The sequence below is a fragment of the Biomphalaria glabrata genome, chromosome 15, assembly GCF_947242115.1.
Source record: "Biomphalaria glabrata chromosome 15, xgBioGlab47.1, whole genome shotgun sequence".
NCBI lineage: Eukaryota > Metazoa > Mollusca > Gastropoda > Planorbidae > Biomphalaria > Biomphalaria glabrata.
Window position 1 is genome coordinate 32,339,349 of NC_074725.1, and position 17,563 is coordinate 32,356,911.

Consider the following 17,563-nt stretch of genomic DNA (forward strand, 5'->3'; position numbering starts at 1 on the left):
TATGGAAGTTAATAACCCTCAATTTTTTTTTATAAAGAGAAAATTGCCAACAAGTAACTTTTAAGATTGGGGGAAAAATTTAAGTTGTCAGTAGTGAACCACTCTTATTAATATAGTGAAAAGTTGTAGAGTTCACACTTCACTTGTATTATAAGATAAAAGTGAGACTTGATTTTATATAAACAGCCAAGGTAAAAAAAAAGTGAGGCATAAGCTAGACAGGTTTTGTATACACGTTAGTGAGACACTTGTATATAAGCGTGGAAAAGATGCTAAGTACCCTTGAACTTGGCTTGGCTACCTAAGAAGGGGCTACAGGTTCGACACCCGACTTGGGCAGAGTTGTGTTAACTGAGCGCCTAAAGGCAGCAAGGAAAACCTTCTCCCAGATATCCCCTCCCCCCCACTGGTCCACATATATGAAATTGAACCATAGCGCTCTGAGCATGCACTAAGCATGAACATAATGAACATAATGTCCATAATGAACATCTGGGCTGCTGATGAGAAAAATACAAGATACAAACAAGCAAAATAAAAAAAAAAAATTTTTTTTTTAAAAACCAAAGCTTATATTAAGTGTATCAATTATTTTCTATAAGTCATTAATTAAATTTGTAAAGGGGACTAATTCAGCATTTACCACCACTTCAGTCAAGTCCTATTTCTTACCATTGTTTGAGATACCAAAACAAAGTAATTTATTACCAATAGTTAGTTAACTAATTAGTTAATTTTTTTTTATTGATTCTTGTGTTGTCAGGTAAAAGAAATAAATATGTGCAAATTTTCAGCTTGATCCGAGATTGGGTGTCGGAGAAATAACATGCACAAACTTTTGGCCAGACAGACAAACAGGCCGAGTTTGATACAAGCTTTGCAAAAAAAAACAAAAAAAAACATCAAATTATGTATGCAAAGTAAACGGAGACTTACTTCGAGATCTGTGCTGAAGTCAGAACTATGTTTACTGGAACTAGAACGTCTGGAAGTGTTATCACTCAGCTGTGAGCTCCTGCGACGGAAATGATTCCAAAACTCAATGAAATCATTACTGGATCCATTGGTGCCATGGGACGAAATGGAGCCAGACCTGGAACCCCAGGTAGAGTTGTTGCTGGAATAGGGCCCGGACCCAGAACTTCGAGACCCAGAACTGTAAGAGCTGAGAAACTCCCGGAGCTCAGCCTGCAACTCTTTGGAGTCCCTGTGGTGTTGCTCCTGGACATCTCCAAGGCCAGGGATGAAAAAATCTGCTGACATGTGAACGTCGTGAGAGCCATTGAGGGGTTCTGGGTAACATGCACTGGGCAGGGTGAAAGACGAAAGTGGGGAGATGTTGGCAGACGAGGCAGACGAGTGGGGTGAGATCGACGAGGTGGGCTCTAAATGAGTGGAATCAAAGCCGACGATTCCGGCATCCTCAGGTAAGTTGTACTGGAAATCATTATCTTCTACACTGATGTATAGCTCATTCTGTTCTTTTCCTAAAGAATCAGTTTCCACCAGGTGGGAATCGACATTAGCTTCAAGAGATGAACACATTTTATCTGAATATATGCTGCTTTCAAGCAAACCTTTCTCACCATAAGTACAAGTCAATGATTCATCTCTTTTCTCATCCAAGGCTGACAAACTAGCAGGCTGATTGGCTGAAGCCATATTTTGTCCACTTTCTAATGTCTTAACAGGTCCCAGATTCAGATCATACATTGTAAAACTAGAGCCATCTACACTAGATGATAAGCCTTCTGAAAGACTAATACGCACCACTTTAGCAGAAAAAACTTTTGTCAAGTTGCCTAATATATCGAACTCCCATTTATGTAATCTATCTGCTGATTCCGAAAATGAATGTGAATGACTTATTGCAGTTTGTTCTAGACTTTGAAGTCCAGATTCATTGAGAGGATAAGATGAAGTATCAGATGACAACACAGATGGTTTGGCCAAGGCACTTGAAAGTCTGGGTGTTGGGCCAACAGCAGTTAAGTCATTCAAACTGGAGCCACAGCTATTTTGAGACGAACAGCTAGCAGGAGATGTTTTTGAGACAAGGGTGCCATAAGGTTCTGACAAATAGTGCACTTGGCTTGCATCGGAGACTTGTTCATGGGGTCCAGACGGCTCAGCATCAGGACCATTAACAACAGGAACAGTTTGTGAATCACTGGAATGAATAGCGGGCTGCAAAATGTTAGATGAGTCAGCAGAGTGGTTTAAAGACACTGGCTGCTGTGGGACAATGTGGGAAACACTGGACAATATGGACAGTGGGGAGACGCGAAGGCATGAGACGTTTCCGTGAATGATCCCTGAGATAAATGCTGGAGGCTGAGATCGGAAAGTCTGGGAGTGGTCAGCAGCTGCAGAGCCACCACTGTCCACCAGAGGGCAGTAGTCTATAGAGTCTGTGGAGTCTGGGGATTGGTCGATACTTGACTGGGAATGAAAATCCTCTGCCAGACTTTCCACTGAGAGATCTTTACATTCTCTGGAGATTTCCACATTCTCTGATATCTGCTCATTAGCATCTAATGATGGTGCCACCACTTCTGTATCAATTTCCGATTTTGTTTCCACTAAATTAAAGATAAAAAAAGATCAGATATTGAGACGATTAATTTGATCAAATAACATTAACATATGCACTTTTGATTTATAACATATTGACCCAAATATATTAAATTATATTAAATTTGAGGAGGCGCAGTGGCTGAGTGGTTAAAACGCTTGGCTTCTGAAACCAGGGTTCTCAAGTTAAAATCCTGGAATTTTTAATTTCGGGATCTTTGGGGGCCTCAGAGTCCACCCAATTCTAATAGGTACCTGACATTACTTGGGGAAAAGTAAAGGCCGTTGGTTGTTGTGCTGGCCACATGACACCCTTGTTAACCGTAGGTGACAGAAGCAGATGACCTTTACATCATCTGCCCTATAGACCACAAGGTCTGAAAGGGGAACTTCACTTTTACTTTTTAAGTTCTAGGTTTAAATCTAGAGACATGAGTATACAAGTCCATCAATGCCTATAGGAATTTTAAGAAGATGACTTGGGAAAACAAATGGACCCCAAAGAAACACCTCAATTAAGTGAGGTACTCAAGATTAAAGTCTAGAGATACAGATTGCTACCACCAAAGCTTTGCCCATACAGCAACTCACCTTCCTCAACCAACAAGCTGTCCTCACTCCCAGTGACTCTACAGAAACCAATCAAAGCTTTGTTCAGGTCCCTCATGACATACGTCTCCTCATATTGCTTCATCGGATGAAATTCTCTGTAGGACATGGCATCAATGGCCACCATCCTAAGCCTCTATAAATGCATGCAAGTAAAAGAGAGAAAAAAAAATTAAGTGGAGAAATGGAGGGGGGCAAGGTAGCTGAGCGGTTACGCGCTTGCCTTCTGAACCTGGGGTCCCGGTATTTTAAGATTCAGGATTTTTTAGGGCGCCTCCGAGTCCACCCAACTCTATTGGGTACCTGACTTTAGTTGGGGGGGAAAGTAAAAAGTTGGTCGTTGAGCTGGCCTCATGGCCAAAGAAACAAATTACCTTAACATCATCTGCCCTATAGATCGCAAGGCCGGGCAATTATATAAACTAGGAAAACTAGGACACTGAAGTGCTGGTGATTTGGGGTCCTTTTCTTTTATTCAACAATATGCTTTAAAAAAAAATTATGTACAATAAAAATATGTTAAGAAAAAAATGAGACAAAGCTTTGCAAAAGTCTACAAAACATATTTTTAGCTTATACAAAATAATTTGAGAAAATTAAAAAAAAAGGGAGCATCTTTGAATGAATAATATTTGATTGCTTGTGTATTTACTGATTTTGATTTTTCTAAGTTATATGTTAATAAGAAATTATTAACTTTTGTGCCAACTTTTTAGTAAGAAAAGATAACATTTTTAGATTTTGATTTTTTTCAAAACTTACTGCAGAGATATAACTAAGTTCCCCTTAAAGACCTTGTTTTCTATTGGGCAGATGATGTAAAGATCATCTGTTTCTGTGGCTCACAGTTAATGAGGATCTCGAAATTAAAAATCGCAGTCTTCACCAGGATTTGAGCCCAGGACTTCTGGTTTGGAAGGCAAGTACTTTACTGCTTAGCCACCACACCTCCTGATACATAACTTAATCTAAAATAATGTAACTTTTTCTAAACCTAACTACTAAAGCTTAGAATTGTTATCACCAATGTATTAGTAACTAAAATGCCCTATGGAAATACGCCAAGCTTTGCATCACTATTTTCATTCTTCATACCATCAACACAAATATTGTCCTCTTGTTTTGCCTTAAAATGATACTGAAACACTTTGATGATAACTTAAGTACTTGTTTTTATTTTGATTTTCAATCCTATCATCACGATTAAATTAATAATTTTGTATTATGTGTAAGAAAGAAAAAGTAAGTTTCTAAATGTCACCTTTTTTGACATCTGGCCGTTGTAGTGTCCAGCAAACTCAAAGGAATCAGCGTAGCCCCTATAACAGGAAAACTGCTCAAACCCTGAGACTGATATGGCTTCATTAGCATCCATACTTTCCATAAACAGCAACACAGACAAAAGCTCCGGACAGACACAAAACTTGATTTCCTCCTGAATGTCAAAAAAAGCAAAAGCATAAAAAAAATGCATAATGGAAGTAATACAAAGTTTACACTTTTTGGAATCAGTGCACTTTGTCATTTTGGAATCAGTGCACTATGTCATTTTGGAATCAGACAGTGCACTATGTCATTTTGGAATCAGACAGTGCACTATGTCATTTTGGAATCAGACAGTGCACTTTGTCATTTTTCAGACAGTGCACTATGTCATTTTGGAATCAGACAGTGCACTTTGTCATTTTGGAATCAGACAGTGCACTATGTCATTTTGGAATCAGACAGTGCACTATGTCATTTTGGAATCAGACAGTGCACTATGTCATTTTTTAATCAGACAGTGCACTATGCCATTGTGGAATCAGACAGTGCACTATGTCATTTTAGAATCAGACAGTGCACTATGTCATTTTGGAATCAGACAGTGCACTATGCCATTGTGGAATCAGACAGTGCACTATGCCATTGTGGAATCAGACAGTGCACTATGTCATTTTGGAATCAGACAGTGCACTATGTCATTTTGGAATCAGCCAGTGCACTATGCCACTGTGGAATCAGACAGTGCACTATGTCATTTTGGAATCATATAGTGCACTAGTGAGGCCTATGTTTAGGGGGATTCCATTTGTGTGTCCGCCTACAAAAACGAGAACACGGGAATATGGGGGAACACTGTCAAGAAATGTTTCAGGGAAAAAAGAAAGGGAAACAAAAATTGCCAGAGTGAAAGCTTTATTGCAGCCAGACTATAAGTTTTAGCTTAACATTGCATTTGAAGATCTACCAGGATGCTGCTCTCCAGAAGGAAGTACAGTTGAATCTGCTCAATCAGATGCCATGATCAATTTGGTCCTAAAACCTGGCTGGTCTGATTAAATTTATATTTTCAGGTTGTTTTTTTTTCGGTATTTAAAGATTCAGACAAATTGCTGGTCTGATTAACAGTTGGTTCAATAAACTAGATTTGACTGCATGTGACTTTGTGCTCGAGGTTACTAGACAGAAGGAATCTTGTGATTGCATGAGTGCTAGAAACAAAAATTATAGTACTAACACTAGAGTCACCAAGCTCTCATGATTACCTAACATCAGTTCTCAACATGGTAAGATTTAAAAAAATAACCACCAGTAAACAAAAAATTCAAATCATTTACCTGGACTCTCCCTTTTCCAAGTACTCCACCCCCTAGAGACTGGTTAGCAAAGTCTACCTGTTGCAAAAAGTGAAGCAATTTTTATTTTACATAACCTGCACTTAAAAAATATCCTCAATATGAATACAAACTGAGATCTGTCCACAAAAGGTCAACCCACATGTCATCTGTTTAGTAAGTAATCTGGGTAAAAAAGCAAGTCTTAATAATTTCAGCATGAATATCAGAAGCTATGACCTATAGGATGTAGTGGCTGAGTGGTAAAGCACTTTGAAACATAGCAGGAGGGTCTCAGGTTTAAATCCTGATGAAGATTTGAATTATATATGCATTCTTTATGGCCCCTGAGTTCACTAAGCTCTAACGGATACCTGACGTAAAATATAGATCACAAGGGGTAACTTCACTTTACTTTTTATGACCAACAAACTGTCAATAAAAACTTAAAACTTAAATTAGTATTATGTTCTTGTTTTACAACTTCATTTTGACAACAGACAAAACTATAAATATAACAAAAATATATAAATATTTCCCTTTCTTAAAATAGCCTCCCCTATATATATGTATTATTTTAAATTGAAAAATGATGTATTTCAACCAGAAAAAAATAAGAACAGGACACACACCACTATTAAATTACCACCTGAACAAAATAAATTCCACACAACTACCCATTTGCAGACATTGCGCCCACCCCTTTGAAACCGTAAACCATATGCTCTTTGAATGCCCCTCCCTAATCCACCTTAGGCAGACCCTACTTCCACTCCAGCCCAACATAACCAACACCCTGTACGGCAGTGCTGAACAACTGAAGAAAACAGCACACTTTTTTTCCTTGGCACAGTCTGCAAAAGAGCTCACAGCTCAGCAGCAATAAAGCTGGCTAGAAGAAGAAGAAGAACCAGAAAAAAAAAAAAAACAGCTTATATTTTATTAAATAAAAAACAAAAGGGAATGCAAGCTGCCGAAAAAATCATGAAATGAGATTTTTAATCCATTTTCTTATTCTTGAGATCTAGACAAAGCAAACAGACAAAATTACACAAAACCTATTGCAGAATCTGCCATTTAGGGAGCAGATAGAAACGACGCAATGTAACTGACAACGCTCAACAAATGTAGAACCCAGACCTGTATTGCATGTGGAGCACTGTCTTCTATGTTCCCTTCTGTCAGCAAGGTCAAGGGGCATAGGTTGACATCGCACTCGGTGAGCTGGTCAAAATCCAACATCCACTCCGACTTGATGGACTGGTCGTGATTGAAAACAAAAAAATACAAAATGAGCAAAATGTACAGGGCCGTAGAGGGCAATGGCTTTACACAAACAAGTGGGATTCCACTGTGCACGCTTTATAATATAACTTTAAGAAACGACATGGCATCTCCCTAAGGAGGCCGTTTTATTTAAATTATGTAATTAGGTCATTAACTCTGTAGTGACACAGCCATAGTGTGTAGATCAAAGCTGGCAATGCTGGTGCATTGAAAATAACTTTTTTTCTCCCTGATATTGCCTTAAATTTTATTTTGAATAGTTTCCCTTTGCTCAGCAGATGGAATTTCCTTCTTTCAGCATGTTTTGACAGAGAAAGAAGTTTTTAAAGAGTGTGGGCTTAAAAAGACTTTATTTTATTTAGATTAATTTTTAGATGTGATTAATGTGAGATGGGATAATGAGCTCAATTATTTTATGTGTTTTTAAATGTGATATAAATAAAGTTTTGTGAAAATGTGAATATCTATAAAAAAAATATTTTGGATCATAATATATTAACAAGAGCTGAGAGCTGTTGACCTGTCCACAATTGTTCGGTTTACTTTTTTAAATAGTAGTGACATAGATAAATAGGTCAAAAAAACAATTTAGATCATAATATATTTCCTAGAACTAGAGCTGTCCACAATTGGTCAGTTTTCATTTTGCCAACAGTAGTGACATGGAAAATTAGTTCAATATTGCGACACTATGGATAATTATGATTCAAAAAAATCTTTTTTTTTACAATTGGGATCAAAAAATATTTTTCTTTCCCTAGATCTGGTCTAAATCTAGATCCTGAAGACTTTCCCGCAGTCGGTTAGCTTTCATTTTTAATGTTCATAAATTGATGTTAAACAATTCTGAGTTTTATAAATATTAATTTGTGTTCTATAAAAAGGGCATGCATTAATACTTTAATTAATGCCAAATATATAATATTTTAAGAACAAAAAAGACATAAAAATTTAATCAAAGCGTTTTTTTGCAATCCAAAGGTGGAAAATAATTCCAGTGTCAAAGAATTAATAAGAATATATATATGTGTGTGCAAACTATTATATGGTATGGCTTTTAGATTGTATTGGGCATGACAAGGACAAAACTGAAATCAGAATTTCGATAGCACATTTGTTTTTTAAAATAAGAACAGAACAAACAAGAAAAGACAACAGCAGTTCCTACATGATCCCTAAACATTATATATTTTGACGACAGACTAATAACATTTTTTTATGGATTAAAAAAAAATATGGTAGTTACCTTTCTAGTGACAACAATACTGCCCTGAACCCGCAGTCCCCTTTCGATGATGCATTCAAAGTAATGAAGTAAACAACGAAGTTTGGACACTTGCGATGGTCTGAAGAAAAAAAAAAGATGAAAATCAAACATCAAAATATAATAACGGTAGGGATAGAACAAGTGCACGCCTTGTGTTACTGGCATCTCAAGTAAAATGTTACACATGGATTTTTTAGAAGGCATTTATCTTATTTTCATATTTCCTGTAAAAATGTTCACCTTTCAGACCATGTGGTCTATAGGGCATATGATGATAAGGTCATTTATTTCTTTGGCCAATGGTTAACAAGCAGGGTGTCGTGTCCCAGTAGAATGACTAACCGCCTTTACTTTACCCCAACTAAAGTCAGATACCCAATAGAGTTGGGTAGACTCAGGGACGCCCTAAAAATCCTGAAGCTAAAAAATCCCAGTCTTCATAGAGATTCAAACCCAGGACCCCAGGTTCAGAAGCCAAGCGGTTAACTACTCAGCCATCGCGCCCCCCATATTTCCTGTGATACTGTATTTTTATTTCAAATATTACATTTTCACACATAGACTTTTTATTCCTAATCAAAACAATGGAACCCATACACTTTTGTTGAAACAGCATATTGATTAAAAGTCTGGCACAAAAATAACTAAAAAATAAATAAGGAACAACATTTCAATGCAAATGTTAAATTGATACTCAGTCAGCCATTGAATACCAGATCTTGAACAATATTTACCCTAACCCTAGCCCAAACTCTGTACTGAAACTAGTTAGTGGAAAAAACATAAGCATATAATAGCACACCACAATGCAAAATCTATATTTAGAAGAAAGCCTTTCTTTAACTGGATGACAATCATCTCAAGTAAAATGCAATTGTGTATATCTAGTTATATAATAATACAATCAAACACAAGAAAAAAAACAATTGTTGAAACACTAAACACATAACATAAGCAAGGTTTCAGTCGACAAAAATTCATCGTTAATTGAGACTTTTTTTAAACATCATTATGAACTTTGAACTGAACTAAATTCTGACTCTATATTGAAACTAAGAAATCAAAAATCAACCATGAAATAATCACTGGTAGAGTTTGTCTGAAGAGTACTTTAATATTTCAAACAAACTATCGTTATTTTTACTTCAGTTTCCTACAGCCTATTTAAGCGCAGCAGGATTTTCTGATTATGTTGTAAAGTCTACAAACACAACACAAGATTTTAGAATTTAACTAACCAATATGGCGCTTGATTTTAGAAAGATATGATCTTCAAGTACACAATATCATCAAAGTTAATCAACCTAATTTTTTCATGTTTTTTGTATGTATCTTATCTTATCTTATCTTATATAATACAGACGTTACTTCAAAAAAGAAGATGATTACGACCTACACGTCATACATTTAGTCATGCATATTAACCAATGACTTAAATTCTGCCAATTCACTGGTTTTCCTGGCTAGCTCAGGCAACCCATTCCATGCTCTAATAGCACTAGGGAAGAAGGAGTGTTTGTAAAAATTTGTCCTAGCATATGGGACGAGGAATGTGCCTTTATCTTTGTGTCTTTCAGAGTATTATCTTATAGGCCTAGTTATATACTTGAAAATAAATAACAAAGCTAAATTTAGAATGGTTTATATATTATTATTTTATTTAAATAAATAGGAAATAATTATCCTAACAAATAAGCAAAGTGTTCCACTAAAATCTCTAATTTTATGAAGTGTTCCCTTAAAGAAAAAGTTTGAGAAACTGTTCTAGACTATCACTAACATCTGACTACTCTATATTTGAGCTCTGGAAATTATTGAGCTTTATTATAAAACCTGACTATTCCAGTAAGAACTAGTAATTTCCCTCTCAACATTGTCATAAATCATGGCTCATGTCTTGGCTTGTGAAAGTGCTACACCAGACTTTCGAATGACTCCAATCATACTTGCAAAACCAAAGCTGCCACGCTGATTTTAACATTCCTCCTCACAAGAATTCAGAAACGGAAGTCTTTGCTAAACACACAAATGCTACAGTTCAACATAAATTTAAAAAACATTCCTCCTCACAAGAATTCAGAAACGGAAGTCTTTGCTAAACACACAAATGCTAGTTCAACATAAATTTAAAAAACATTCCTCCTCACAAGAATTCAGAAACGGAAGTCTTTGCTAAACACACAAATGCTACAGTTCAACATAAATTTAAAAAACATTCCTCCTCACAAGAATTCAGAAACGGAAGTCTTTGCTAAACACACAAATGCTAGTTCAACATAAATTTAAAAAACATTCCTCCTCACAAGAATTCAGAAACGGAAGTCTTTGCTAAACACACAAATGCTACAGTTCAACATAAATTAAAAAAAAAAACAACTTACAATTGAAGGTGCCGGAAGAATGTGGTGAAGTTGATGATGTTGAAGGTGGGGCTTGTCTCCCTCTTTCTCTCCGGAAACAGGCACAAAAAAAATCCGGCGACAATAGAACACACAAACTGCCTTGACACTGCAGTGCTGCCACCTAGGAGTAGAAACCAATACCCGGATAAAATAAAACAAGCTTATTCAACGATGTGGTAACAAACATAACTTGGTTTGTTTCTTTTAAAGATTTGAATTTAAAGTAGAAATATTATTATTTATATTTCTATAGTACATTGTAATGCTACTTTATATTATTCAGCAGTCTTCAATCCTAACTTTCTTGTGGACATGGGAAAAGGTTATTTGAGAAAACTCGAGAAACAACTTTTATGCTCATTGATTAGCTTTTCTAATAAAATATTAAATACAAAGTACACACTGCAAGACTCACTATTCTGTTTTCTGCTGAGGTACAACCCTCCCGGGGGTCTGTTTTCTTCAATCTCCAGAGCGAGGTGAATTATTCCAGGCAGTAGAAGGTACAGGAAATGTTCCCTCTCATTCTTAGAGACACTCTTCATGTACTTCATCATGCCGTACCAGACACACTCTGGATCCAGTTTTTTCTTGACGTTGGACTGTATCTGAGACTTAAGCCTGCTGAGCGGGGAAGGGGCAGGCGACCTGGAATGGAAGGAGCTGTACACGGACTGTACCAACCGACTGATTGGATTCGAGCATGAGGCACTGACGGGTTGGTCTGACTGAATGGTGGTGTAGATTGTTTGCATATACCATCCTGTCTCCTAAAAAAAATAATTCAAAAAATGCTTTAGACCTAAGTGATTCAAAATAATTTTATACATTCATCAGTCTCAAAACTAAATGTAATAAGCGAACTGCCTCGTATATATTGTAGTAACTCCAGTGGCGGACCGAAAGGGTTAATGTGTGTGCGGCCTACTGATACACACGACTAAGGCCAATCACACAGGTCAACGGCTGTCGATAGACAAGGGACAGTACTGCTAATAACCACAAGTATGACCTGTGTTGTGGTCATGTGATCAAGAGCCTTCACGGTCGAGAGACACGGTGTGTAACGAGGGAAGTTGAGTCCAGAACAGCAAGGCATAAGGACTGTGTACCTTTGGTACCTTCGAAAATGTAGCTGTACGAGCTAGAGAGACTTGTTAAGTTAGGCAGTTCTATTGTGTTAAAGCATTTGAATTTCATGTAGCCAATTGTGTTGAATTGGCTGTTGATGTATTTATAAATTAAATCGCCACTTTGTTACTTGAAGCTCTTGTTGTCAAGTTCTTGTGTTAGATGTGCTGTTGTGTTGTTGTTAAGTAGTGTTTGCAGGAGGCCTGGTCGAGAAGATCGTAACAATATAAATATATATATTTATATGTATCTATATATAAGCCACATAATGTCTGTCAAGAGGGTTTACAAAATTGGAATAGTTTAATGTTAAAACTAAGTGTGTCTATACTATATTTTATATATTCGTCTGTCTCAAAACTAAGTGTAATAAGTGACATAATAAGCAACATAATGTCTGCCAAGAAGGTTTAAAACATTGGAATAGCCTGTCATCAACATGAGAATCACAATGTCAGGAGGTTTTAAATTATTGGAAATAAACATTGTGGTCTTGGATTTCAATCTTATTTAGAGTCATAACAACAGGGTGCTACATAAGCTTAGATCTCTAGAACTATCTTCAAATAGTTAAATGATATATATAGTATAAATTGTACCTGATCAGTAATATTTTGACTATTTAACCTGGTCTGCAATTCTTGCAACAAAGTTTTAACTAAGGACCAGTTTGGTAGGTCAGGAGGCAGTTTCACTTCTTGTAAGCCCATTATTGCCTGATCATTGATTGCTTACTTTCTATAGAGTTGCATCTCTAGAAATAGATTCAAAAATACAAGAAAAATAAAATAAACAACCATTTAACCAATTTGTTGACATAAAAACCACAAATTTAATTATAAATAAACCCTGATTATATTTGGTATAAATTATAGTTCTACTTTCATACTTAGCAATCTATATGGCAGATGATGTAAAGGTTATAAATATCTTTTTCAGTGTCCCACGGTTATGGAAGTGTCATGTAGCCAGCACAATGGCCAAACACCTTTACTTTTACCCAACTAATGTCAGGTACCCTTAAGAGCTGGGTGGACTCAGAGGCACCCTAAAGATCCCGAAAATAAAGGATTCAAACCCAGGACCTAGTAGTTTAGAAGCAAGTGCTCTACCACTCAGCCACTGCTGATTATTATCTATATGAAACTAGATGTATACAGGAGGTTCTGTGGCTGAATGGTAAAGCACTTGGCTTCTGAGCCAGGAATCTCGGGTTCAAATCTGGTGAAGACTGGTATTTTGAGTTTCAGGATCTTTAGCCTTAGAACTAAGGTTAAATAACATAAATTTAAGTTTTATGTTCTTATTTGATTTATAGAAATTTCTTTTTTGATAGTTTCATCAATATGGGGATTCCATGACAATTTTTCCTTTATAAATTATAACACCTCTAGAGGTATTTTGCGTTTTTATTCCGTGTTACTGGTTTACCATTAGCAAGATAAGTGAAATTTATTTGTTTTAGTTCTTTTGTTACTCTTAACAACTGACATTTTTCTGGGTGGAAAGACATGCTCCAATTTGATTCCCATGTCTGTAATTCATCTAATTTTCTTTGTAAAATTTCTCTATCTTGTGTTGTTTTTATTGTTTGATATATTATGTAATTGTCTGCAAATAATTTGACATTTGTTCCTGAACTAATGCAATTTGGTAAATCATTAAATGTAAATTAAAAATAGTAGTAGACATTTATAAGTTGTTTTTTTTAATATTTAAGAAATCAAAGAATATAGTTTTTCTGATAAGTTTCAGGTTTTAGTCTAAATTCACAGTCAGTAAAAAAAAGTCTTCCCCTCAGACTAGATAACACAGACTAAAAACGCTAAATACCTAGGTATTTTAAGAAATGAAAAACTGTCATGGAATCCCCATATTCATGAAACTATAAAAAAATCAAATAAAAGCATTAGGGTTTATTATAATACATTTCTATTAATCAAATAAGAACATAAAACTAAAATGTTATTTAAACTTGGTTAGATCAATAATAGAATATATGCATCCTCTGTTTGGGACCCCTCAACTCAAGAAAACATAAGAAACTGGAACAGACACAAAATAGAGCAGTGAGATTCATAACAAACGAATATTCACATTTCACAAGAGTAACACAATTAGTAAAATCACTAAATTTAGAAAGCCTTCAGAAGAGAACACTCAAAAGTAAAGTAGCAATTGAACACTGAACCATAATCTTCAAAAATACAAAAAACAAAAACTAAAAAAAAACTCAGAAAGACACAAGAAAAAGTCACATTCCTCGTTCCATATGCTAGAACACATTTGTACAAATGCTCCTTCTTCCCTAGTGCTATTATTGGAATGGGTTGCCTAAGCCAGCCAGGAAAAACCAGTGACTTAGCAGAAATTAAGTCATTGGTTAACACGCATGACTAGATGCATGACGCGTAGGACGTAATCATCTTCTTTTCTGAAGTAACGTCTGTCATAATAATATTATAATATAAGAAGAAGAATATAGATTCTAGATCTATTCAGTTATTCAATCTACTACGTCTCTAAGGAAGGTTAACTAGGATTTGAGAACTCAAGTAGCAGAATTTATCTAACATCAATGAAGAAAGAGAAAGTGGTTATTAAAGTTAAAATATTAGCTATCTAATAATTAGTCTATAGATCTACTCTATAGTAGCGCAGTCGAGACGCTAAGTACACTTGAACTTGGCTTGACTACCTATGAAGATGGCTCAAGGTTCGACACCCGACTCAGGCACAATTGTTTACTGAGCCCCTAAAGGCAGCATGGAAAACCTTCTCCCTGGGCAAAATTATCTTCATTATATAGATCAAGAACTAGTAGATCTAGATTAGATTATGGTGACTGGTCATTTCATCCCCAATGAAATATTTTATATTAAAATATGATTATGTAGAATGCTTTTTGACATTTTATGACTTGTTACTAATGCGTTTTTATAGTGTTTCCTCTTCCACTTTGTATTCTTAATGAGAAATCTTATATTATATTGTAAATCTGGGTGTGTACTTAGCTATAGCGCTTCTATTGGATGTGGGGGATGTAATATTATAATATTATCCTGATCAAAGGCCAAGGTTTGGTGGAAGTAGTGAAAATCATTTGAGAGATAGAAGTGCGATTACAATAATTTCGACCGTGCCGCTGATAACTTATCATCAAAGGCCAAGGTGTGGTGAAACTACAACCATGTTTTACTTTATTTTATTTTTCAATCGCTCTTTCTAGAAAATGGGTGCATCATTTTTAGCCTTGAAATGAGGTTTTATTTTTTTCTAATAAAGTCGGAGTTCAACCATCCTGGGGATATCATGTCGCCTGTATAAGTTTTGCTTTAATTCCTTTTAAACATTAATGTGTTACAATTTTGTCATTTAAATAAAAAATGAATATTGCACATTTCATGATTTTTAAAATTACAATTGGTTAGATAAAATGATCAAATGTTGAAAATATCAGGGGATAAAATGACCAGGGATGAAGTGGCCAGTGGATGAAATGACCGGGAACCTAGATTATAATCTATAATATAATCTAGACTTAAATTTAGATCTTGTAACCTATAGATCTAGACACTATCTTTAGTATATTATATAATATTATAATATATTATAGATATTAGATATAGTTACTTTATAAGATTTAGATCTACTACTAGTACTATACTAGTAGAGATATAGATTATATCTAATCTAGATTCTAGATCTAGTGGGCTAAGTGGGATCTAATTTATTCAGTTATTAACATCTATCTCTATTTGTTATCTTACATCATATTACATGACTTTTAGTTGTCAATCACAATCACAGAGTCAGTCTAGGCTGTGACTGGGACTCCGACTTTGAGAATACTGAAATTGGGTTAAAATACTTTAAATTAAACTAGATCTAGATATACACTAGATTCTAGATCTAGACCTAGTTAATCTAAATCTAGATCTAGAATACTAGAATCTAGCTAGATTAATTAATTTAAAGTTAAAATAAAAGTAGACCTAGTGAGGCCTAGTCAGGCTAGTGGAGTAGTGAAAAAAAAATGAAATCTCAGCCCAGGTCTCAGTAAATGACAAAATGATAAATCTGAAAGAAACTTCTTTAGTTTATTACAAATGAAAAAGGCGTTACACGTAGAACATCTTGCATGTAAAGCCAAAAACTGAATTATAATTTTAGCTTTGCTTCAACCTTGATCTCAATATACCTTGAGCTAATTCCAGTCTACGTTGTGTGCTAAATGGCATTATGAACCATATAATCCGCACTTTATGATGTCTACCATGTTGGTTGTCATGTGCGCGCGCAGCTAAAGGGACAGTACTGTAATATTCACTCTCAGTCAATAATTATTGCTTGTATTAATTCCCTTTATGTCTGATACATCTATGGTCAAAAAGAAACTGTTGTTAGCCGACGATGCACACACGAGACCTCCCTATTCGCAAGAAGGATAAAGCACCAGGGCCGGCCTTAGGCATAAGCAAACAAGGCAGCCATCTCCGATTGGTGGGTGTTTTGTTGTCACAGAGAAATAATTAAAATACTGTAGACATTAATAATTACAATTTAAACAGAGATTTTGTATTGATATAAATGACATTTAAGACTATCATTTTTATTACGTCACATCCTTTTAAGTACTTTCTCGAGAACAAAAACATTCACAACAATGACGCAATATAAACATATTAACAGATCCTTCCTTCCTTTTAAAGTTGATAAAGTTGATCTCAAGAAAACATTAAGAAACTGGAACATACACAAAATAGAGCAGTGAGATTCATAACAAACGAATATTCACATTTGACTAGAGTAACACCTTTAGTAAAATCACTAAATTTAGAAAGCCTTCAGGACAGAAGACTCAAAAGTAAAGTAGCAATTATACATAAAACACTGAACCATAATCTTCAAATACAAAGACAAAATTTAATAAAATACTCTGAAAGACACAAAGATATAGCGCATATTCCTCATCCCATATGCTAGGACTAATTTGTACAAATACTCCTTCTTCCCTATTGGAGCATGGAATGGGTTGCCTGAGCTAGCCAGGAAAACCAGTGACTTGGCAGAATTTAAGTCATTGGTTAATATGCATGACTAAATGCATGACGTGTAGGACGTAATTATCTTCTTTTTTTGAAGTAACGTCTGTATTATATAAGATAAGATAAGATATCACACCTTTCCTTTTAAAGTTGTTAAGATTGATATCTACTAGGAACTTTAACAACTCGACCACTTCGGGTCGTCTTGACTGGCACAAGTTGTCTAGACGTTGGTCTATAACTGTCTGTTTTATTCGTTCTAACAGTTTGCTGTTCGTTGTCTTCATCGGTATCATAGTACCCAGAGTTGTCTTCTTCGAAACTCTTGTTTAAAAAGCGTTGATTTCTTCTGTATGTTTTTCCATCGTTTGTCTTTATGATGTAAGATCTGGGTGAAGAATGTTTTTTAACGACAACTGCTTTCAGCCATTTTTGTCCTATTCGAACTCTCCTATTTTCTCGCCGACAGTTATCTTTTCGTAATCTTGCATGAGTATCGTATTTCACTTTTTCTCTTGTCATTCTTTGAGTAATGTCTCTTCATTTTCAGCTACCGATGGTGTCAAAAGTTTGGGATCAGTTGGAATGAGGTTACTGAGTCTTCTACTCATCAGCAGTTGTGATGGTGAATAAGGCAGTCCGCTTATC

General features: G+C 35.5%; 1 protein-coding gene across 1 annotated transcript in view; it reads right to left on the reverse strand.

Moving 5' to 3' along the window:
* LOC106069015 (uncharacterized) overlaps positions 1 to 16,158 on the reverse strand; it is a 30,183-nt gene extending 14,025 nt beyond the window's left edge. The window contains exons 1-10 of the mRNA XM_056011819.1: positions 16,069 to 16,158; positions 12,467 to 12,621; positions 11,152 to 11,506; positions 10,716 to 10,857; positions 8,314 to 8,413; positions 6,921 to 7,040; positions 5,784 to 5,840; positions 4,445 to 4,618; positions 3,166 to 3,319; positions 937 to 2,582 (exon numbers count right to left, since the gene is read on the reverse strand). Of these exons, the coding sequence (XP_055867794.1) occupies positions 937 to 2,582; positions 3,166 to 3,319; positions 4,445 to 4,618; positions 5,784 to 5,840; positions 6,921 to 7,040; positions 8,314 to 8,413; positions 10,716 to 10,857; positions 11,152 to 11,506; positions 12,467 to 12,577 (2,859 nt within the window). The 5' untranslated portion in view covers positions 12,578 to 12,621; positions 16,069 to 16,158. The remainder of the gene's footprint in view (positions 1 to 936; positions 2,583 to 3,165; positions 3,320 to 4,444; positions 4,619 to 5,783; positions 5,841 to 6,920; positions 7,041 to 8,313; positions 8,414 to 10,715; positions 10,858 to 11,151; positions 11,507 to 12,466; positions 12,622 to 16,068) is intronic.
* Positions 16,159 to 17,563: the final 1,405 nt, after the last annotated feature.